At 47.0% G+C, this 18,903-nt stretch overlaps 2 protein-coding genes across 5 annotated transcripts in view; both read right to left on the reverse strand.

The window, feature by feature from the left end:
- The window catches only part of GLIS1 (GLIS family zinc finger 1), a 211,144-nt gene that overhangs the window by 85,035 nt on the left and 107,206 nt on the right, over positions 1 to 18,903 (reverse strand). For all 4 annotated transcript variants that reach the window (XM_016120330.2, XM_016120328.2, XM_016120331.2 and 1 more), the window contains exon 3: positions 111 to 288. In XM_016120330.2, coding sequence (XP_015975816.2) covers positions 111 to 288 — 178 coding nt within the window. The remainder of the gene's footprint in view (positions 1 to 110; positions 289 to 18,903) is intronic.
- On the reverse strand, positions 10,372 to 15,548 carry LOC118602469 (thymosin beta-4-like). The gene is made up of 3 exons (XM_036220126.1): positions 15,534 to 15,548; positions 14,063 to 14,132; positions 10,372 to 10,563 (listed from the first exon to the last, which is right to left on the reverse strand). The coding sequence occupies exons 1-3, from the start codon at positions 15,546 to 15,548 to the stop codon at positions 10,382 to 10,384; spliced, it is 267 nt and encodes an 88-aa protein (XP_036076019.1). The 3' UTR covers positions 10,372 to 10,381.

Raw genomic sequence — 18,903 nt, forward strand, 5'->3', positions numbered from 1 at the left:
CCTGTATATCCCACAATCCAGGCAGACTAGGTGAGGTCTGGAGGCCCTTGGTCCTTGGCCTCCAAGGAGTACCCAGAGAAAGCAGCTGATGTTGGGGACAGAGCACATACCTGCTAGGGTGGGGGAAATGGAGCAGCCTCTCACAGGCTGAGGGGTGGCCCCGGGGTGGTGGGGTTCCCGCAGGGAGAAACAAGCTCTGGCGGCAGGTGGTGCCAGGGCCCTCAGCAAGGTCCAAGTCTAGCAGGCTCTTCTCCGAGCCCGGGGTGCAGTGGCCGTAGCTCCCATTCACTAGGCAGAGAAAAACAAGAAGAGGAGACAAAGTGAGTGGAGACAGCCTTCAGAGGGGTGCAGGGAGGCAGTCATTGGGTACAGCATGGGACAGAGCACCCTTGAGCCAACACTAACTAAACTGCTGCTGCATTCAAGGCACCAGGATACTTCATTTAATTCCCATAATCACCAGCAGGGGCCGTAACCAGGCACAGTTCTAGGCTCACAAAATGGAGAATTAGACAAACTCATGTCTCTGAGAGCTCAAGATCTGTGATCCTCACGTTAATCACCTAGTGTTCGTCTAACAAGGTGCGTGGCTACGTGCTGGGGCTGGTGATCTAGAGCTGACAAAAATGTTAGGCGTGGTTGTTATATTACGTCCCCTCTCTGGGCCTCAGTTTTCTCATCTATAATGTGGGGGTGTTAATCTGGAAACTCTTAGACTTAGGCTTTCTGCCTTGTCACCTGACAGGGTTATGCTAAGAAGGAAAGAACATGCATGGGCTTTGGGGCTTTATGAACTTCGATGTGAGCTCCAACCAAGCCCATGTCTCAGACAAGTCCCTCCCTGAGGCTGATCCTCAGCCACAGTGTAAAATGGGGACAGCCACCCTAGTTGTCCAGAGATGCCGTGAGGTTTTGAGATCTGAGGTGCAGAGCCCCTAGCACAGTGTTGGCACCTAGTAGGTGTGCCAGGTGTAGAAATTGTTCTTACTGTCAAATAGCACTTTGAAAAGAATATAGTACCCCAGAGAGGTAATAAAACATTATTATCAGCCCCGAGTATTGCCCACTAAGCAAGATAAACCATTAAGATGAGGAAAGAACAGACGCCAGAGCACCATCAGCCCCTAACATAAGGACAAGGAGAACGGCAGAAGCATCATTTGCTGAGGAGTGTGCGCGGGCCCTGGATGCAGGTCCACTGTCTCAGCGGATCTTCCCCACTACCTCTGAGGGCGGTATGAGTATTATTATCCCCATTGTACAGAGGAGAAAACAGAGGCTTGGAGAGATTACTTACTTGCCCAAGATCACATGACTACAAAGGGTCTGGACTAGGTCTCCAGCTCACATCTGCCAGACCACAACCCCACATTGTAATCACTGTGTAATAAAAAGTGGCCTCTTGGCCAAAAATCCAACCCCACCCAAATTCTAGCCCACTCCCAAAGCCAAACACTCCAAGCTAACTCGTCATGTGCCCACAGCTCTGGATAGGCACCACGTATTCACCTGCCAAGCACTTTACAGTTTGCAGACGAGAATGCAACACTCTCAGGGTCCGTCACTCTAGGTGACGGACTCAGACAAGTCTCCAGGTTCCCAGCCACAGGCAAGCCTGCTCAAGAGGGCTTGGATGAACATATGCTCAGAAACCGCCCTCTGTGTCACCTTCCCAGGCGGAGCCTGGGCCCATGTCCTGCTGTGAGAAACACTCGCTCCGGCTCCTGCTCGCTTTGGCTGCTGCTCGGCCAGCCCTTGACAAGCTTATTTTTTAATAACTTGGTTGTTTTTTAATTAAAAAGAAATCCCTGGTAACAAATGTGAATGGCCTGAGTTAATGAGAGCAGGCTGCTGCTCGTTTAACTCTGTCTCTGCTTGGCGGACTTTGCCTTTTCCAAATCATTTCTGCATGCGATTTTATTGTCCCATTGAGGCAAATCCTGGGACTGGGCCTCAGAAAACTGTGGATCATTTTATGACCATTAATAGCATTTGGAGCAGAGAGAGCTTAATCATCACACGGGCTGTTCTGCCAGGGTCTTTCTCCCAGAGTCTTTGAGTCAGGGAAGTGATTCTGAGCTTCCTTCAAGTACCTGCCGGGCTTGTTGGGGACCTCTGGGTCACTCACCCCTCCTTCACTTAGGGGGCTGTGTGGTGGGACAGATGGTGGGCCCCCGGAAAGGCGCCAGAGAGCCCAGTGTTTATAAAGCTTTTATTCATCCAGCCCTTCATAGGCACCAGGCAATTCAGTCCTTTCAAGTGTCCATCCCTGTGAGGCAGGGCCATTTCCAAATGAGAAAAGTTGAGGTTTGGAAAGATTAGGGGCCTTCGACCGGGCTCTGGGATCTGTAAGAGGTGGTCAAACCCAGATCTCTCAGGTATTAAAGCCCAAGTTCGGTTCTGCTGCCTCTCAGCCAAATGATGGACAGACAACTGGGGGCCCTTGAACAAGCATCCCCACCTGTGACTCCAATGAAAGATCATGTTGGAGGCCTTTAGGGAAGTCAAAGTGCAACCATTACAATGACTCTTAAACTTTGCCAGGTGGTAGGACCACTCTGTCTACAGACAAGCACGTGAAGGTTTAGGAAAGTTTACTGGTTTATCCAAAGTTACACAGGGAGTCAGAGGCCAAGCTGAGATGAGGGAAGTGACAGTCATTACTTGATGAACAGCTGGGACCTGTTGGCTTCTCTGCTAGATACACCAAGAGGTTTTCTTATAATAAATAAGCAAGCCAGCTCTGGAAGGGAGGGAAAAAGAAGCCCCTCGGATCACAGTTTGGCAGTGCTCAGGGCTCCGAGCCCATTCAAACCTTTTCTTCTCTATCTCTTACAGATCCTGGATGAAAGCACTGGCCTCCCCACCTTGCAGAGGAACACAAGCACAAGAGCTGGCAAGTAGCTGTCCAAGGTCACGTGCCAATGGCTGGCATAGTCGGGACCCGAACCCAGGCCTCCCAAGGCCTATGCCAAACCCTGCCTTGGGCCACCTTCTCTCTCAAAGGCTGAAAATTAAACCAGAGACTGTAATATCTGTCCTAGAGATGCTGCCACCACTGAAAAGACATGGGTACTGTCATTGCTGCCCACCTCCTAGTCACTCAAGTCAGCCAGGAGAACTCCCACTGCCCTTCTGCCTACTGGCATCTTGCCTCTCTGTCCCCAAGTGCATCACAGGGCCTACCCCTGCTCATTCTCCATCTCCAGGGAATAAGGATAGAGTCTTTCTCAGGGGAGGCAAGGAAGTGAGAGGGGCACATCAGCCACACTGCCCTGAGGAAGGCTGGGGGTTGCCTGGGAAAGGGCTGTACCCAGTAGCTCTGTCTCCCTCTGTGCCACCAGGGACCAGGCCCTGGACCTGGCTTTTCCCATGTAAATGAAGCTTCTTTGGAGGCTTGGAGGGTGAAGAGTTCATTTTTACAAGTTAGTGAGAAAACCTAGAACGTCAGGGCTGAGACTGACTGACCACCTATTTTATTAATAGATGAAGAAACTGAGGCTCAGAGAGGGAAAGGACCTGCCTTTGTCACACAGCAAATCCACAGCAGAGCCTGGAATGGTACCCCCCCCCCCCGCCCCAAGGCTAAGCTAGTGTTTGATTTAGTTTCCTTTTCAATTCTCAGTTTTCTCATCTGTAAATGGTGCCAACACCAACCTCACAAGGTTGTGGTGATAATTAAGTGAAATATGAACACAATCCCTTTGGCATGGTGCCTGGCTGATAGCAAGCACTTGAAAAGTGATGATGATAATAAAGATAATTATTTCTTCCATTTATCCTCAAGCTCAGGATGGGGCTGGGAGGCAAGGCTCTGTACGAGAAGCATTCTACCCCCAGGAAGGTCAGGTCTGGATGACCCTGAGACCAGACTCAAAAGGATAAGCCCCCAAAGCTCAGAGGGTCACCAAATGCAGGACCAGGCAGACTGAATGAGGTCACAGCCAGCAAATCTGAAGCAAATGTCTCCAGTTACACGCCACAGAGCTTTGCAAATTACCGTAATGACTTGGCTATAAAGCGGTACCACATATAAGGTGACTCCCCACAGGAATTTTAATGTACGATAAAACCTGCCAAGTCTGCATGAGAGAGACAATGATGCATTCAGCATCTCAGGCCCAGATGCCGCCTCCTTGCAGTCCCAGGAGCACCCAGCAGCTCGGTCTAGGATGGCCTTCACAATGGCTGTTCCTCGTTCATGGACGAGGCAGAGCAGACTTTTAGTGCCCACCAGGCGCCAGACTGGTGACAGGGTACCACACTTTCAGTCTACAAAATATTTCACAGCCATCACCTATGAGTTTCACTACAACCCTCAGGGGTAGGGTTGGGTAGGCTCAGGGGTAGGGGGAAGGAGGGCAAGCAATTTGCCCAAGCTCATCCAGCAAACGAAGGGCTCAGACTTACACTGGATCTCCTGACTCAGCCGTCTTGTCAGCAAACCTTGTACATGAAGGGCATGACAGCAAATATTTAGGCTTTGCCTCCCCCGTAGTCTGTGAAGTCCTTAGAGACAAGGGTCATGGAGCCCCAGAACTGCTGAATGTCAGAGCATCCTGAGATATAATTTTGTCCAGTTTACTTCACATACAGAAAACAGGGACCCCGATGAGGAAGAGGCTTATCCCAGTTGCTCAATGAGCAAATTCTCTAGACACCTGGGCCTCACTGGTGAAACTCTCCTCATTCCTAACACACAGTTAGACGTCTCCACAGGAGGTGCTTGGAAATCCTGGGAAGGTAGGTGGCTGAAAGGACTATCCCAAGTTCACATTCACACCTACTATATGCCAGACACTGACTTAGGGAAATGGAACATGCTTTGTCATACACACACCTAGGTTGAAGCCCTGGCTCCAGCATCAACTTTCTGGCTGTTTGACCCTAGATGAGTTACTTTCCTTTCTGAGCTTTAGTTTCTTCATCTGTAAAATGGGGACAAGAATCTCTGTTACAGGGAGTGCCTGTGAGAATTAATTGAGAAAATACATGTAAAGGCATGGTACCTAGCACAGAGTAAGCATTTTAGTAAAGGTTCTTTGCTTTGCTTTCTTGACAGGCAGGAGAGACATGGTCACAGCGTCCCTGGGTGATCTGTGTCTCTAGGAATGGAGGCCTGCTTTCCTAGGCAGTGAGCACCAGGGGCCACAGAGGGCAGCCTCAGGCAGAGTCTTGAGTCTGAGCCTGGCCTCTACGCAGGCTCAGTCAGTGCAGAGGAGGGCCTCAGCCCTCTCCGAGCCTCTTTGGCCTTTCCCTCAGAGCAGTTAGAGTACCAGGCAGGGCAGGAGGGGCCCTTGAGATCTCAGTGAGTGGGAGACAAAGGGCCCTACTTCTCAGGCCCAGGAAGGGTGAGCGGCCCCCTAAGGACACACAGACAGAGGCCAAGCCCCCACTGTATCCACACTGCAGGGCCCCTCTGCCTCTCCACACTGCCTCATCATCCTCTCTCCTCCCTCCTCACCAAACCCAAAACCTTGGCAACAGCAGGGAGTGGAGGCTTTCTGAGAGAGAAGCAGAAAGGCAGATGACTCGGCTTTTTCTCCAGTCTCTACAGCCTGGTGGGATGGGCCACTGAGGCCTGCTCACTAGGTCTGGAGCCACCTTGGTGGTGTTGGGTGGGGGAGGAGTTCATTGCCATTGTGGGGGGAGGACATGGCTATAAGTTTGGCAGCGCCTACGGAGCTACAGAGCCTGATGCTTGAGGCCTCATGCCAGGTTTATGGCCACCCGTCGTCTCTTATCCCAGATCACAAAAACTCCATAAATTCTGCTTTAAAGCTAAGCTAGATTTACAGGGATTCAAGCCAGTAAAACCTGAGCAGGCTCACCTCAGGACGGCGCCGCAAAGAAACCAGAGCGAGCCCTTGGCTCTGTCCCAGTCCGGGGCCAGGAAGTGAGCAGCCCAAGGCTGGTTACACACGTAGGTGTAGGCATGCATGTATGTAAACACATACGTACACTGCCTTTTCCCTCAGACTATCTTATTGCTACCAAGTTAGCACATATTTAGTGTATGATAAAGTAGAAAAACTATACCTAGACAGCAATGGAAAATAGATATCACCTATAAGGCCACCAGTTGGAGAGGGCCACAGCAGACATGGCGACACATAAACCTCTGTGGTATTTCCTTACACATCCCTATATATTTCTGACAAAAAAGCAAGATGACAGTTATTTTCTTGTACTCTGCTTTTTTCATTTAGTGATGTATCATGAATACCAAAGTTCATGGAGTGCCTGTTAGTGCCCCACCCAGTACTAGGCTCTTTCCATGCCAGGATTGCTAACGCCATTTTGCAGAGGAATAGTGACTTGCCCAAGATCGCACTGTTGGCAAACCGTGGAGTCAAGGTGCAAGCCCAGCTCTCTCTGACGTGGAGGGGAGTGCTGGCCCAGGCATTGTTCAATATCATTAAGGGATTCAGAGTCAATGCCGCTGATTACTTTCCTAGTATACTGGTCGGCTTGGGCTGCCATCGCAGAATACCACAAACTAGGTGGCTTAAAGAACAGAGATTTATTGTCTCACAGTTCTGGAGGCCAGAAGTCTAAGATCAGGCTCCTGCTGATTTGGTTTCAGGTGAGAGTTCTTTTCTTGGCTTGCAGACCTTCTTACTCTGCCCCTCATATGGCCTTTCCTCAGTGCATGGCAGGGTGGGGCGGGGGGGGACTGGAAGGGAAAGGGAGAGAAGGAAGGGGAGGGATGGGGGAGAGAGAGAGGGAGCAGGAGAAAGAACTAATTTGCTCTGGTGTCTCTTCTTACAAAGACTAATCCTATCTGATCGTGGCCCTGCCCTTATGACCTCAATTAACCTTAATTACTTCCTTAGTGGGCCCATTTCCAAATATAGCCACACTGAATGTTAGAGCTTCAACATATAAATTTGGTGGTGGGGGACACAAACACCCAGTCCATAACACCTGTCATTCATTCCCTCTTTCCCCCTCCCTATAATAGAGTCCCATAGTTCCATATCTACCTTGAGGAGAAACAGTATCACATAGCAGATAAAAGTATAGATTCTGAGGCCCAATCAACTAGTTTTGAATCCCGGTTTTGCCATTTACTCGCTGTGATCGTGTCTAAGCCATATTACTTAGCTTCTTTGTGCCACAGTTTATGAAGTTGAAATGGGTTCATATACCATATATAAAGTACCTAGAATAGTACATATGACACACAGTAGGCCTATGTCTGTGTTTGCTCTCATGGTTGTTCTCATGGTTAAACCCACTCCAAAGTGGACTGTGGAAGCTTGAACTGATCAGCATGATCTCACCTCCCTAGCCATAGTGCCACAGTGACTGACTCCAAGATAGGCATGTAACACAAGTTGGTTTAATTAGACAGAGGCCTGGAACTTTTGTTTAATGATTGGGGGAAAAACAGCCTCTTGTCTTCTATATATGAATAAGGAAGCATGTGGCCCTGCTAGCTAGTAGAAGCCACTCTGTCATCCCAAGGGAAGCTGGTTAGAGGATAATGTCAATAAACCACAGCATCTCGACCAGGAAAGAGAAACTAAGTCACAGTACCAGTAGCACCAAGAAACAGTAAAACTTGTGTGAACAGTAAAATTCCTATAGTGTTTTAAGCTCGTCTCTGAAGTATTTTCTGCCACTTACAACCCGAAGCATGCTTATTAATAAAATATTCTTCTGTAAAATAATTTTTATCTACTCTGATAATCTTTGTTTTTAATTTGAGTATTTAGTCCATTTATACCATTCACATTTAATGTAACTAACTTACATTTGGGTTTAAATCTATGACCTATTTGTGTTTTATTTATCTCACATAGTCTATATTCTTTTTCTCTCCTTTCTTGCCTTCTTTCAGATTAATCAAATTTAGTTTTATTATTCTGTGTTCTCTATTAGCTTGCTTAAGACACATTCTTTTTATTAGTAGCAGTTAACCTAGTAATTACAGCATCTATCCTTGATTTAGCACTTTAATATAGAATAGCACATTTACCACTTCCTGGAAAGTGCAAGAACTTCAGGGCTCTAACTCTGTTTTGTCTATTTGTCTGTCTGTCTGTCTGTCTGTCCGTCTGCCTGTCTCTCTCTCTATTGTCATGTATTTCAATTCTACATATACTTCTAAATCTCTCCAGATATTATCAATGTTTTACGGTCAATATTTATTTAAATGTTATCCTTTCTTCCTCCTTCCGTATGGAGTCAATTTCCTTCTGCATAAAGATTTTTAAAAATCTGTTGAGCCTACTACTAGCAAGAAATTTTCTCAACTTTTGTTTGTCTGGCAATATTATTCTTTCGCCTTTATTTCTGAAGGAAATTTTCACTGGGTATAGAGCCTAGGCTGGAAGTTAATTTCTTTCAGTATATTACAGATTTCTTCCACAGTCTTCTGGGTTTCATCATTTCCATTGGAAAGTTATCCGCAAGACTTTTGAAGACATTGTATTACTCCCCTCACTCCTGTTTTTAAGATTTTCTTTTTGTGTTTAGTTTTCAGTAGACTGCCTATGATGTGCCTAGGTGTGGTTTTCTTTGTATTTATTTTGCTTGAGGTTCCTAGTGCTTCTTAAAAATGTGGCTTGATGTCTTCTGTCAATTTTAGAAAATTACTGGCCATTATAACTTTAGACATTACTTCTGTCTATTATTTTTCCTCTATCTTTCTTGGGAAACAATATATGTTAGACCTTTTCACCACATCCTATATATCTCTATGCTGTTTACTGAATTTTTTCTTTTAAAAATGTTCATGCTTCAGTCTAGACATTATCTGCTAATCTATTTTTCCAATTCATTAATCTTCTCTTTAACTATATCTAATCTATTAAATCCATCTTTTGAGTTCTTAAATTTATTGTATTTTTCAGTTTTAAAATGTCCACTTGATTAATTTTATAGCTTTCAGACATCTGTTGAAATTCTCCAATTGGTAATCTATTTTCCTGAACATATTAATCACAGTCATTTTAAATCCTGTGTCTGATAACTCCAACATGTAGACCTGTGAGTCTGTTTTTATCATGTTTTTTTTCTCTTTAGCCTGATATCCCTGGTAATTTTTGACTGAATGTCCAGCACTGTGTATGAAATTTGAACAGGCTCCAGATGTCATTATCTTCCTCCAGAGAGAATTTTCGTTTGCTTCTTATGGGCAGTTAAAAGAAGGAAATATCATCTTTATCCAATTTGGGATTTAGCTGTTTTAGAGCTGGGCTTCAGGCTTTGTAAAGGTTGTGCTATTTCATGTTCAACCTTTCCCCTAGGATGCTGACTTGAGGGGCCCCAACTGAGAGTTTGGATGCCCGGGCTCCTCCTCCTTAGTTAACACTGAACTTCAATATATTTTCCCAGAACCAGAAGCTGTTGAAAGCTCTGCCTAGCATTTCAACCTCTTAACTACCACACTTTGTTGATTTCTTAGTTTCTTAGACTATGCTGCTTAAGAATCAACAAATATCTTGGAAGGAAAAGCAACAGTGAATGTTAGGCTCACTTTTCCTCTCTTCCTGTCTCCATGAAATCTTGCCCCCCCACACACCACCACCGCCAAGATCTACTTATCATGATAGCCCTAAACTCCAGTTTTTGTCTCTCTAGCATGTGAGGCTGCAGAAAGCTCTGTTTAGCTCTCTGACACTTGGTCCTACACTGCTCGCTAATTGGCAAATACCTGAAAGGAAGAAGAGGCACAGAACGTCAGAGTCACCTTACTGCATTTCCTTTCTCTTCAGAATGTTGGCCTCTCCAGTTGTGGCTGTTCTGGTTATTCTTTGATGCCTTCAAACAGTTGGTTTTTATACTTTGTCTAGAAGGAATATCTGATACAGCTTATTTGGTATAGCCAGATGCAAAAAGCCCCTTCCAACAAATAATTTTAATGACTGTCTAGTATTCCATTATGTGGTGGTATATATGTTACTTAATCTATTATCCATCGCTGGGTTAAGATTATTTAGAAAAGTTTAAAACTACAAACAATTAGATAATGAATGTCCTTATAGACCTGTCTTTTTTCCCCCAGGTTTAAAACTTTTTACTTGCATATTTAAAAAACTGTACCTTCCAATAATTAAAACCACAACAACAAAAATGACACTCTGATTAAATTGTATTTTACAGCCTGCAGGACACCTTGGACCAGCTTGGTTTTCACTCTAGATTTCGCTGTCGTCCCAGCTTCTGCCTTCACCAACATGCAAGTTCTTTCCCTTCCCTGCCAGCCAGACAGGCAGGTGGGAGAGGCAGGTGTGGATACGAAAAGGGGGCAGCATGATCATTTAATTTGACCCAACCTCTTTGCATCTTACAAAGTTAAACAGCTGAAAGAAGTAAAATAAGAAGATAATGCTCATGGAATGCACAGTGCATATTGGCGGCGCCTGCCTCCTCACGATTCGCCTGCTTGCTTCTCCCGTTCAGTCGTTTCTTTTGGTGCCAGTGGGTTTTTCTCTTGCATTTCTGTCTTCTTCAATTTCGACTTATCGAATTTCTCAATCTCAGTCACATCGGGTTTGTCAGACGCTGATGCAGAGGAAGCAGAGCGAGGCAGCAAGGAGTGAATCCCACCTGCTCAGGGGCTACTGGTCACGACCTGTCTTTATGTCCATTCATATTTACAGCCTTAAGACAAATTCCTAGACGTGGGATCACTGAGCCAAAGAACATGCAAAATTTTAAGAATTTTGCTACCTGCAGCTCAAACTGCTCTCCAAAAGGAATCTATCCATTTACACCATCAGCAGTATAGGGAAGCACTTCTTTCTCTGCATTCTCACCACTCAGTATTGTCATTAAAAAAAAATATTAATTTACCAGCTCAGGGTTATTTATAATAGAAAAAAAGGAGATAGACTATATATTTGGTAATAGAAGAATGATCACGTATACTAGAGTAACATTTCTCAGAAATTTAAGGATGCCGTTAAACGTGCAACAGTAAAACTCCACCAAGAGCAGTAAGTATGGTCAAAACCCTTCAATTACTTAAAAACACAGAGTTGTGTTACTATGTATTTAATTTAAAAATTATATTTTTGGTGGTTTTTCCAGTTAATGTGTGGGAGAAAAATGTTTTCACTTATTAGATATGTTGGAAACAGCCCACTTATCACAAAGTACATGCCACACAAAGAACTAAGGAAGTCTCAAGTGGTTATGAGGCAGTCACTTCTTAAAATCGTGATCCTCTGAAACTCCCAGAGGAGAGAACTCTCACTACCTGATTCGTGAAGAGGCTGGACAGAAGGAACTGCTAACTGCCAGTCACGTTTTACATGAATGTGCCTCATCACAAAGGCATCGTATCATGGATTTTACTGGAGCTATTAGAAGTTTTAATCAGAAGGGAAAATATTTATAAGAACTATATTAACTGTAAAAGAGCAGGAATCAAAATTCCACATACATAGAAATAACTTGACTAGTAAAAAACCGAAAAATCAATACATCAAATGTTAAACATTCATTCAACACATGTATCCTGAATGCCTACTGGGTACCAGGACCAGGCTCCAAGCACCAGAAAACGCAGTGTTCTAGGTACCACCAGGAACACAAGGATGAATAAGAAAGGAATATCTCCACTGTCATGGTGTTTTCGTTCTAATAAGAGAGAAGACGATTTCAAAAGTAAACATAAATATACACTACAATATCAGGTAGGGGTAAATGTAAATTAAAATAAAGATAAGAAGCTAGAAAATGCAGAGGTAGGGGCAATCAGGTCTCTCCGAGGGGCTGACATCTGTGCAGACACTTGAGTGAAGGGAAGGAGAAGCTGTGTGGACACCTTGGGGAACAGCATTCACACAGAGAGAGCAGCAAGTCCACAGGCAGGAGGCAGGACTGCTCTTCAAGGGAGGGACCCAGAAGGCCAGGTGTGGTTGAAGCCTGGCAAGCAAGGATGAAAGAGGCAGGTGATGAGGAAGCTGGGCTGACCTGCAGTGTCTAGAGGGTGCTGGTGAGGATCTGGGTTCTATACCCATGTGGTAGGAAGCCACTGGAGGGTGAGAGCGTGAGCAACCAGGCCTGACCTATGGTGTGGAATGATATGAGCTTTGTGTTGGAAAAAGACTAGAAGCAAAAGAGTAGATGCAGGAAGAGAGGTGGCTTTTTTTCAGAAGCATTTCCTCAAATCCCTATTCTTTCTTGGGATGAGGGAACTGTCCCAATTCCTGATTGTAATGGTATTAACATTCCTGATGTAATGACTGCACATTGGTCAAAATTCACAGCACCGTTCATTGATATACACAAAAAGCGAATGTTACTCTACGTAAATTTTAAAATGTTTTTTAAAAATTTCCGTATTGCTAAATATTTCATACTGTTTTAATAATTTTAAAAAACTATGCAAAAACCATCTTTGAAAACAGACTTAGATAGGGTTGGGGTGGATGGCTGCCTCTAACTTGCGGTGGACCACGCCCCAGTGCACTGGTCTGCTAACAGGCCCTGTCCCTCTAACTCCCTCATCAGCAATTCCATGGTGGGGGGAATATGGTCACTCCCAAATGCTGGCCCTGGAGACCCCTGGGTGGCCTTCCTCTTAGCAGCTTACCAAAGAGGACAGCCCAAAGGAGACAGGCATGTGCATATAAGGCTGTTGACGGGAGGGATGTGCTGTCAGTACGGCCTCAGGACCCGGGACTACCTCTCCTCAGGGCGGGTCTTTGGGAGCATCTGCACTCTCCGTTCCCATTGCCGTCTGGAAGCCTCTTGGGCCTCTCCTCCTCCTTCCACCTCCTCGCCTGGAAAGGCTGCACCCACACCAATTGTAAATGACCGCTAATGCCCCTGCAGGAGGGGCAGAGATTCCAGGTTAGGTAGGAAAGGGGGGAGCACAAAGCAGAGGCCCAGGAGCCGGCAGAAGTAAGTACTACCTGTATTTAGTATATTTCTCTCCCAGGGGTGAGGGAGGGGTGGCCTGGTGAATACACTTTGGTATCCCCTAAAATGCTGAGATTCTGTGTCTCATCATACTGAGCCATCATGTTTCCAAACTCTAAGATTAGAAATTTCCATGTATCTGGGATTCTAAAATTCCATGATTCTCTCACTCCAATATGGTACAATTTTATAAAGCTAAGTATTTACATTGCTATGGTTCTCAGATTCTCTGATGTCATGGATCAGACACAAGGAGATTCTCTGATTCTGAGGTTGTAAAACCCCAGGCCTCTCTGATAGGAAGGCCTGCCACCTCCTAGGGTGTCCTGAGCCTCACACAAGCCCACGCCTGGCCCAGATCATCAGGGAGCCATAGTGATAGTCACCCCAAACTCATTGTTTTAGTCTTAAGTCCAAAACAGCCAGGAGAGTAATGGGGTGACAAGAAATCCAGAGGAAACGGCATTTGAAATCTATAAAAACTTTTCAAAGACAAACATTTCTATCTGAGTGTTTTCAGTAAGTATAGAACCATTAATATTAATGTCAGGGCATATACATTTATTATTTCATGTTTTGCCTTGTTTTTTAACATCCTCCACTTAAATCAAGCTAATTAGTTAACTCCTTTGCCCATGACCATGTTGGTCCCTTCCCTGTCCTCCAGCCTCTATAAAATATGTAAAGAAGGAAGATATAAAGGTAGTTGGGGGGAAATGCATCGCTCCAGGCAGCTAGAATAGGGTAGGTACAAGAAATTCCAGCACCTGAAAATCCCCTCCCTTCATCTTGAGTCTTTCTGGGAAGGATTAGTTGTTCTGACTGAGAAAATACCACGATCCTGCAGGAAGACACCTCAGCCTCCAGGATTGGCACCATCAGAAGCACAGCGCGAAGCAGGCCAGGGTAACGGCTCCTTGTCTCTCAGAGAGACTTGAGTTTCTGTTCTCTGTAGAAAAGACGTGTTCCACAGTATGGCCAGAAAGGCTGGCAAAGCCTACTGGGGAAGTCACAGAAGTGGCTTTGGCTTTTGAAAACTCCCCAGATCTGAAACCACTCAGTTCCCAGGGTCCCTCCTCCAGGAAGCCCTCCTTGACCAGCCCTGTCCCACAGGGCTTTTTGTTTTCTTCTGCCCTCCCTAAGGACCTATTATAGCCAGTGTTCCAGTCTGCACCCTCACCTGGCAGAGCACAAGGGGCATCATGGCAGCGGGGGTTCTCTAGTGTGAGGCCTCCACCCCAGGCGGCATCCTAAAAATCACCAGGCAGGGGGTCTGGTGGTCGCAATGACTGAGAACTAATAATTTTGTGGGCGGAGCTAGGGATGGACAACTCACTGCCAACAGTGGGTCAGCCTGACACTAACTTTTGAATATCTTGCCAGATATTCAAAATAATTATAAGGGAGCAACCTGGTCATGTAAGCCTAGAACACAGCCCCATTTTACACATAAACACAAAGTACTTTTTTGATGTTTTTAACATACACTGAATTTTCCAGGAATGGAACTACCATGTAAATTGAGGAGAGACTGTACTGTGTTTTGTTTGGAACTTAAACAGGAGGTATTCATCATTCGAGAAAACCACGTCACCCTTGGTCACTCTGCTTGTGACGTTTGTGTGTCTGTGGTGGTCAGGTTCGGGGATGCTGCACACAGGGTGCAAGCAACTGACAACTTTAGCCTGCCTTCTGGCACAGGCATGCCTGAGCACGCATATGGGGAAACAGACATTACTTAGTTACTTCCCTTGCATTTCTTCTTTATAATGCAATTGAAATGTTATACAGAATTTTAAAGAATTTTGGTGAAGGCAGGTTACATGTTATGAATTCTATTTCAGGAGAGTAAAGGAGGCCCTGTTGGAAAAACGAAATGCTGTTGAAAACCACTGGCCAAGCCAACTCCTCATTTTTCAGATGGAGAAAGCAAGGTCTCTTCCAAAATCACACCATGAGATGATTATGGGAGAGCCAGGATTTGGCCAAGTGCCTCTGACTCGACAGCACTGAGACACTCCAAGGGCAGGTCCATGTCTTGATATCTTTGAATCTCAGGATCTGTTTCTGGATTCAGCATCAAATAGACATCCCTGAGCCCAGACAGATCCATGAGAAGGCAGGCACACAGCTCCCAAGGGAACTCCTCAGGGAAGGCAAGTGGGCAGTCCGGGCCCTGTGCTGGGGGCATGAGGTGGGATGTGCCGGGCTGACTGCGGAATGTCCTGGGATGGACAGACCTAGAAGGGGTGCAGTTTCCCAGGCCTGGCTGATCAGCAGAGGCTGGGGGGTTCAGACCTTGAGATGGAGCTCACCTCCCTACCCCGAACTTTCCTCCTCCACCCCGAACCTTCCCCTTCTCCTGCTGTGTTCCCTGTCTCAGCTTTTTTCTCACCCTCACCCCCTTTTTCCTCCCTTAACAGGTCTCGATCCATCCCTCCTCCCCATCCTCACCATCTTTGCCTCTGTTCAAACCATCCACGAACCTGAATAACAGTCTCCTCTCCTCCCTAAAGGAGACCCATCCACTCCACCATAGCCAGAGTGCTTTTCTAAGCACAAAAATTTGGTCGTCTCTCCATGCTCCTAAACCTCCCACCAACCACTGCATACCCTCCCAGTGCCTAAGCCAGGCAAATGAGACCCTGTACCTTGTTCGTTCCCATTGTCTAGCCCTTTTCCTGCCATCTCCCAACACGCTCTCCACCCTGCAGCTGTGCCCAACTGCTCACAGCTCCCCAGACCTGCCCTATTCTTTCCCATTTGCCCTTCTTGTCCCCCCACACCAAGCACACCCTCATTACTTCTTTTGTGCTACCCCAGCCCTGTACGCGCCCCATTAGAGCTCTCCTTGCACTGTGTAGTGTCGCTCACGTGGAAGTGTGTCAAATGCCAGTTTGAAGGACAAACGCAGAAAAGAATACACCAGGTGAGAGTTGAGTGAGGACTTGAGTGACCCTTGAACCTCTGCTGCCAGGAAAGACAGACCTAGAAAGACAAGAAAGGGAGATGCCTTCTCTTTAAGACGCAGCCCCTTGGTGGGTTAGCCAGGCTGCAGACCCCACTCCAGCCACTACCATTTTACTGGTCGAAACCCATTGAATTCCCTGGATAGACAGAGGATGGAAATATAATGAACACGTCCACACACTTGTTTGAGGGAACATGAGATGAAGCATACCTAGCAGTGTGTTTATGCCCAACAGGAGCAGGACTCTGAAGGGCGGGAAGACTGCAGACTTAGCCCGGCACAGCCTGGGCTCTGCTCTGGGCTGCACCGGCCCCTGCAGGACCACACTGCCCTGACCCTGAGGGACATACAGCTGATAGGGCAGTCCAATCAGGGACACTCATGGCTGGGCAACTGCAGAGGAGAAAGCCTGCCCACAGGTCACATTTCGCCTCCATGAGGAGGGAGCCCATTTTCTACCACAATATAGAAATCGCTGCTTGTGTATTTTGGTCCAGTAGCCCCCACATTTAGTCCTGACCTCCTTTCTAACACTTCGGGTCAAAGGTTTGGGGAAAGGCCCCCTGCGCGGGGAAGGAGAGCCTAGCATTTTGGCTCCCCGAAGATTCATTACATGCCTTGAGCAGCCCCCAGGCCTTGGGCCTCAGTTTCCTTTGCAGTAAAACAAAGGAAGGAAACTGGAGGTGCCACTAAATGGTCATGATCTCTTCTAGCCTCAGAGAGCCATTGGGAATTCCCTGGCACAAGGCCTCATGATCAGAGGAGGAGCTGGTACTAGGAAAGAGGTGGACCTCTCCCGCCCTCAGACCCCAACAGCTGGGACGCCTCACTACCTGACAGGCCTGCTACTTTCCACAGAAACCCAAGGCTTTCTCTAGAATAGCCACAGACAGTATCTGTCCATACACCCCCAAGCTCCTGCTATGTGCTTGTCCTAGACTCTGAGACAGAGATGAGCCAAGCACCAGTGCTGTTCTCAGGAGCCCATAGTCTGGTAAGTGACATTTGAGGTCAAGAGTTTGGGGGAAGGCCCGCTAAGTGGTGAAGTAGAGCCTAGCAACTCGTGGATCCTTAAATGGAAAAGGATGCCAGGATGGATCAGCGCTGGGACTAAAATTCTCCCATCCCTTGGACAAGGGAGCATACCTGCCTTCCCATATCCTGCCCCAAGTGCGGTCACCGTCTCCATGAAGGCTCCCCTGACCCTGCCACCTCTCCCACGTGGTTGGCCGCTCTCACACATGCTGGAATCCCTCCCCTCTAGATCTTACCACGCGATGTATGTGTTGTGTCTGTATCTCAGAGAGCAGAGCACTGTGCTACATATTTTATCTAAGCCTCTCAACAGTCTTGCTAGGTAGATCAAGTAGCTCATTTTACAGATGAGAAACCGAGGCTCAGGAAGGTGAAATGACTTCTCCTGAGCAACATGCCTAAAAAGCAGACCCGGCATTCAATTCTAGGGCTAGTCACTCCACACTGCAGTACTTGGCTGTCACTGGGGTTGTAGTGATCACCCTCTACCCTGTCCACAGGGCTTCCCACAGGCCCAGATTCCTAGGGGAACAACATATACCCTGAGAAGCACCCCTCGTCATTCTAGTGTAAGATGTCAAGGCTAAAATAGCCCTGAAAGATAATCTAATCTCAGCTTCCTGTTTCATAGAAAATGGAGACTGAGGCCCACGGAAAACAGGGGGCTTGTCCAAGGTCACCTAGCCAGTAGCCAAGTCAAGACCAGACCCAATCCTCTGGATCCCCATCAGGCATTCACTCCACAGCACCTCCCTGCTGCCTCTTAAAGGCAGTTGGAGGAGGTAACACTCTCCTTGGTATCCTGGAAGAGGTAGGACTCTGACAAGGACAACTTGGTTTACGAGTGTATCTCAAAGATCCTCCCATCGGCTCTGCAAGGCTGGAGCTGGAGAGATGCGGCCGTGCCAAGATTCAAGCCAGCTCTGTCTGGGGTCAAGCTCGGGCTCTCTCCAGGATGCTGGGCTGCTGGCCTCCACAATGTGACACTTCGCGAGTATAGATGATCTGTCTCATCATTCTTCACCAAGGCCTGGCAGGCAGCACAGATCTGCACTTCTGATGCCAGCTCAGTGCCCAGCATCTTTTCTTCAGACCAACCCTGATGTTGCAGCGTACCACCTCAACGGATGCATCTGGGTAGAGAATACGGCGGAGAGAAAACGGGCCGGAGAGCTGCCTTGGCCCAGGGAGTGATTTCTCCAACATCCGCCTTCTTTCTTCTCGCTCTTCTCACTGCCAGGTTTTGCCGAGTGAGCTGTGGCAGCTCACTGCCAAACACGGGGACCCTGTCAGCAGTCTGGCCATGAATGAGTGCAGTGTTTGGGACCAGTCAACAAGATGGATGTTGTTTCGTTTCGGCTCCGTGCACCGTAAACATTCTGTGGCAGACGCAGCTCCAGGTGGCTCGCTGGCTCACGCTCAGCAGCTGGGCCAGCCTGCAAAGGCCCATTAACAGGGACATAAACAGAGAGAGCTGGGGGATGGAAGGCAGAGAGGCCACTGAGGTCTGTCCCACTTTCGGAGACAAGAACACAAAAGAAGAAATCCAGGAGCCAGGCAGGAGGTGGAGGCAGCTGAGTGGGGAGGAATGAGGCCCCACCTGGTTCCAATCCTGGCTCTGACAAGGATCCTGTGTGACCTTCGACAAATCTCACTCCTTGCTCAGGCCTCAGTTTCCTCATCTGGAGAAACGGGAAAGTGCTCCATTGTCAAACTGCAATGAGCTCCTTGGAAATTCTTATGAATGAGCTGACTACACCAGCAGTTGCTTGAGAACAAGGACTGCATCTGATCCATTTTAACCCAGCAGTTAATAGCCTAGACTTAAGAGACAAACACCTACTTGTCTGGAATCTGAACTTTGCCATTCACTCGCGGGTGTGCTCTTGGCCAGGTAAACTAACATCTCTGAGCCTCCCTTCCCTTATCTGTAAAATGCAAACCGATCATGCTTGTTGTGTGGGCTTGTTGTGAGGGTCAAATGAGATAACTCACATAGGTGCTTCACTTAGGGC

This window comes from Rousettus aegyptiacus, unplaced genomic scaffold (genome assembly GCF_014176215.1).
Source record: "Rousettus aegyptiacus isolate mRouAeg1 unplaced genomic scaffold, mRouAeg1.p scaffold_m13_p_1, whole genome shotgun sequence".
Taxonomy (NCBI): domain Eukaryota; kingdom Metazoa; phylum Chordata; class Mammalia; order Chiroptera; family Pteropodidae; genus Rousettus; species Rousettus aegyptiacus.

Excerpts from the sequence above, each read along its gene's own strand:
- LOC118602469 (XM_036220126.1), bottom strand. Across the intron at positions 10,564-14,062 it reads TGCCCCTTGTGCTCTGCCAG|CAGGTGGGATTCACTCCTTG; the intron begins GTGAGGGTGCAG and ends GTAGCCCCTGAG.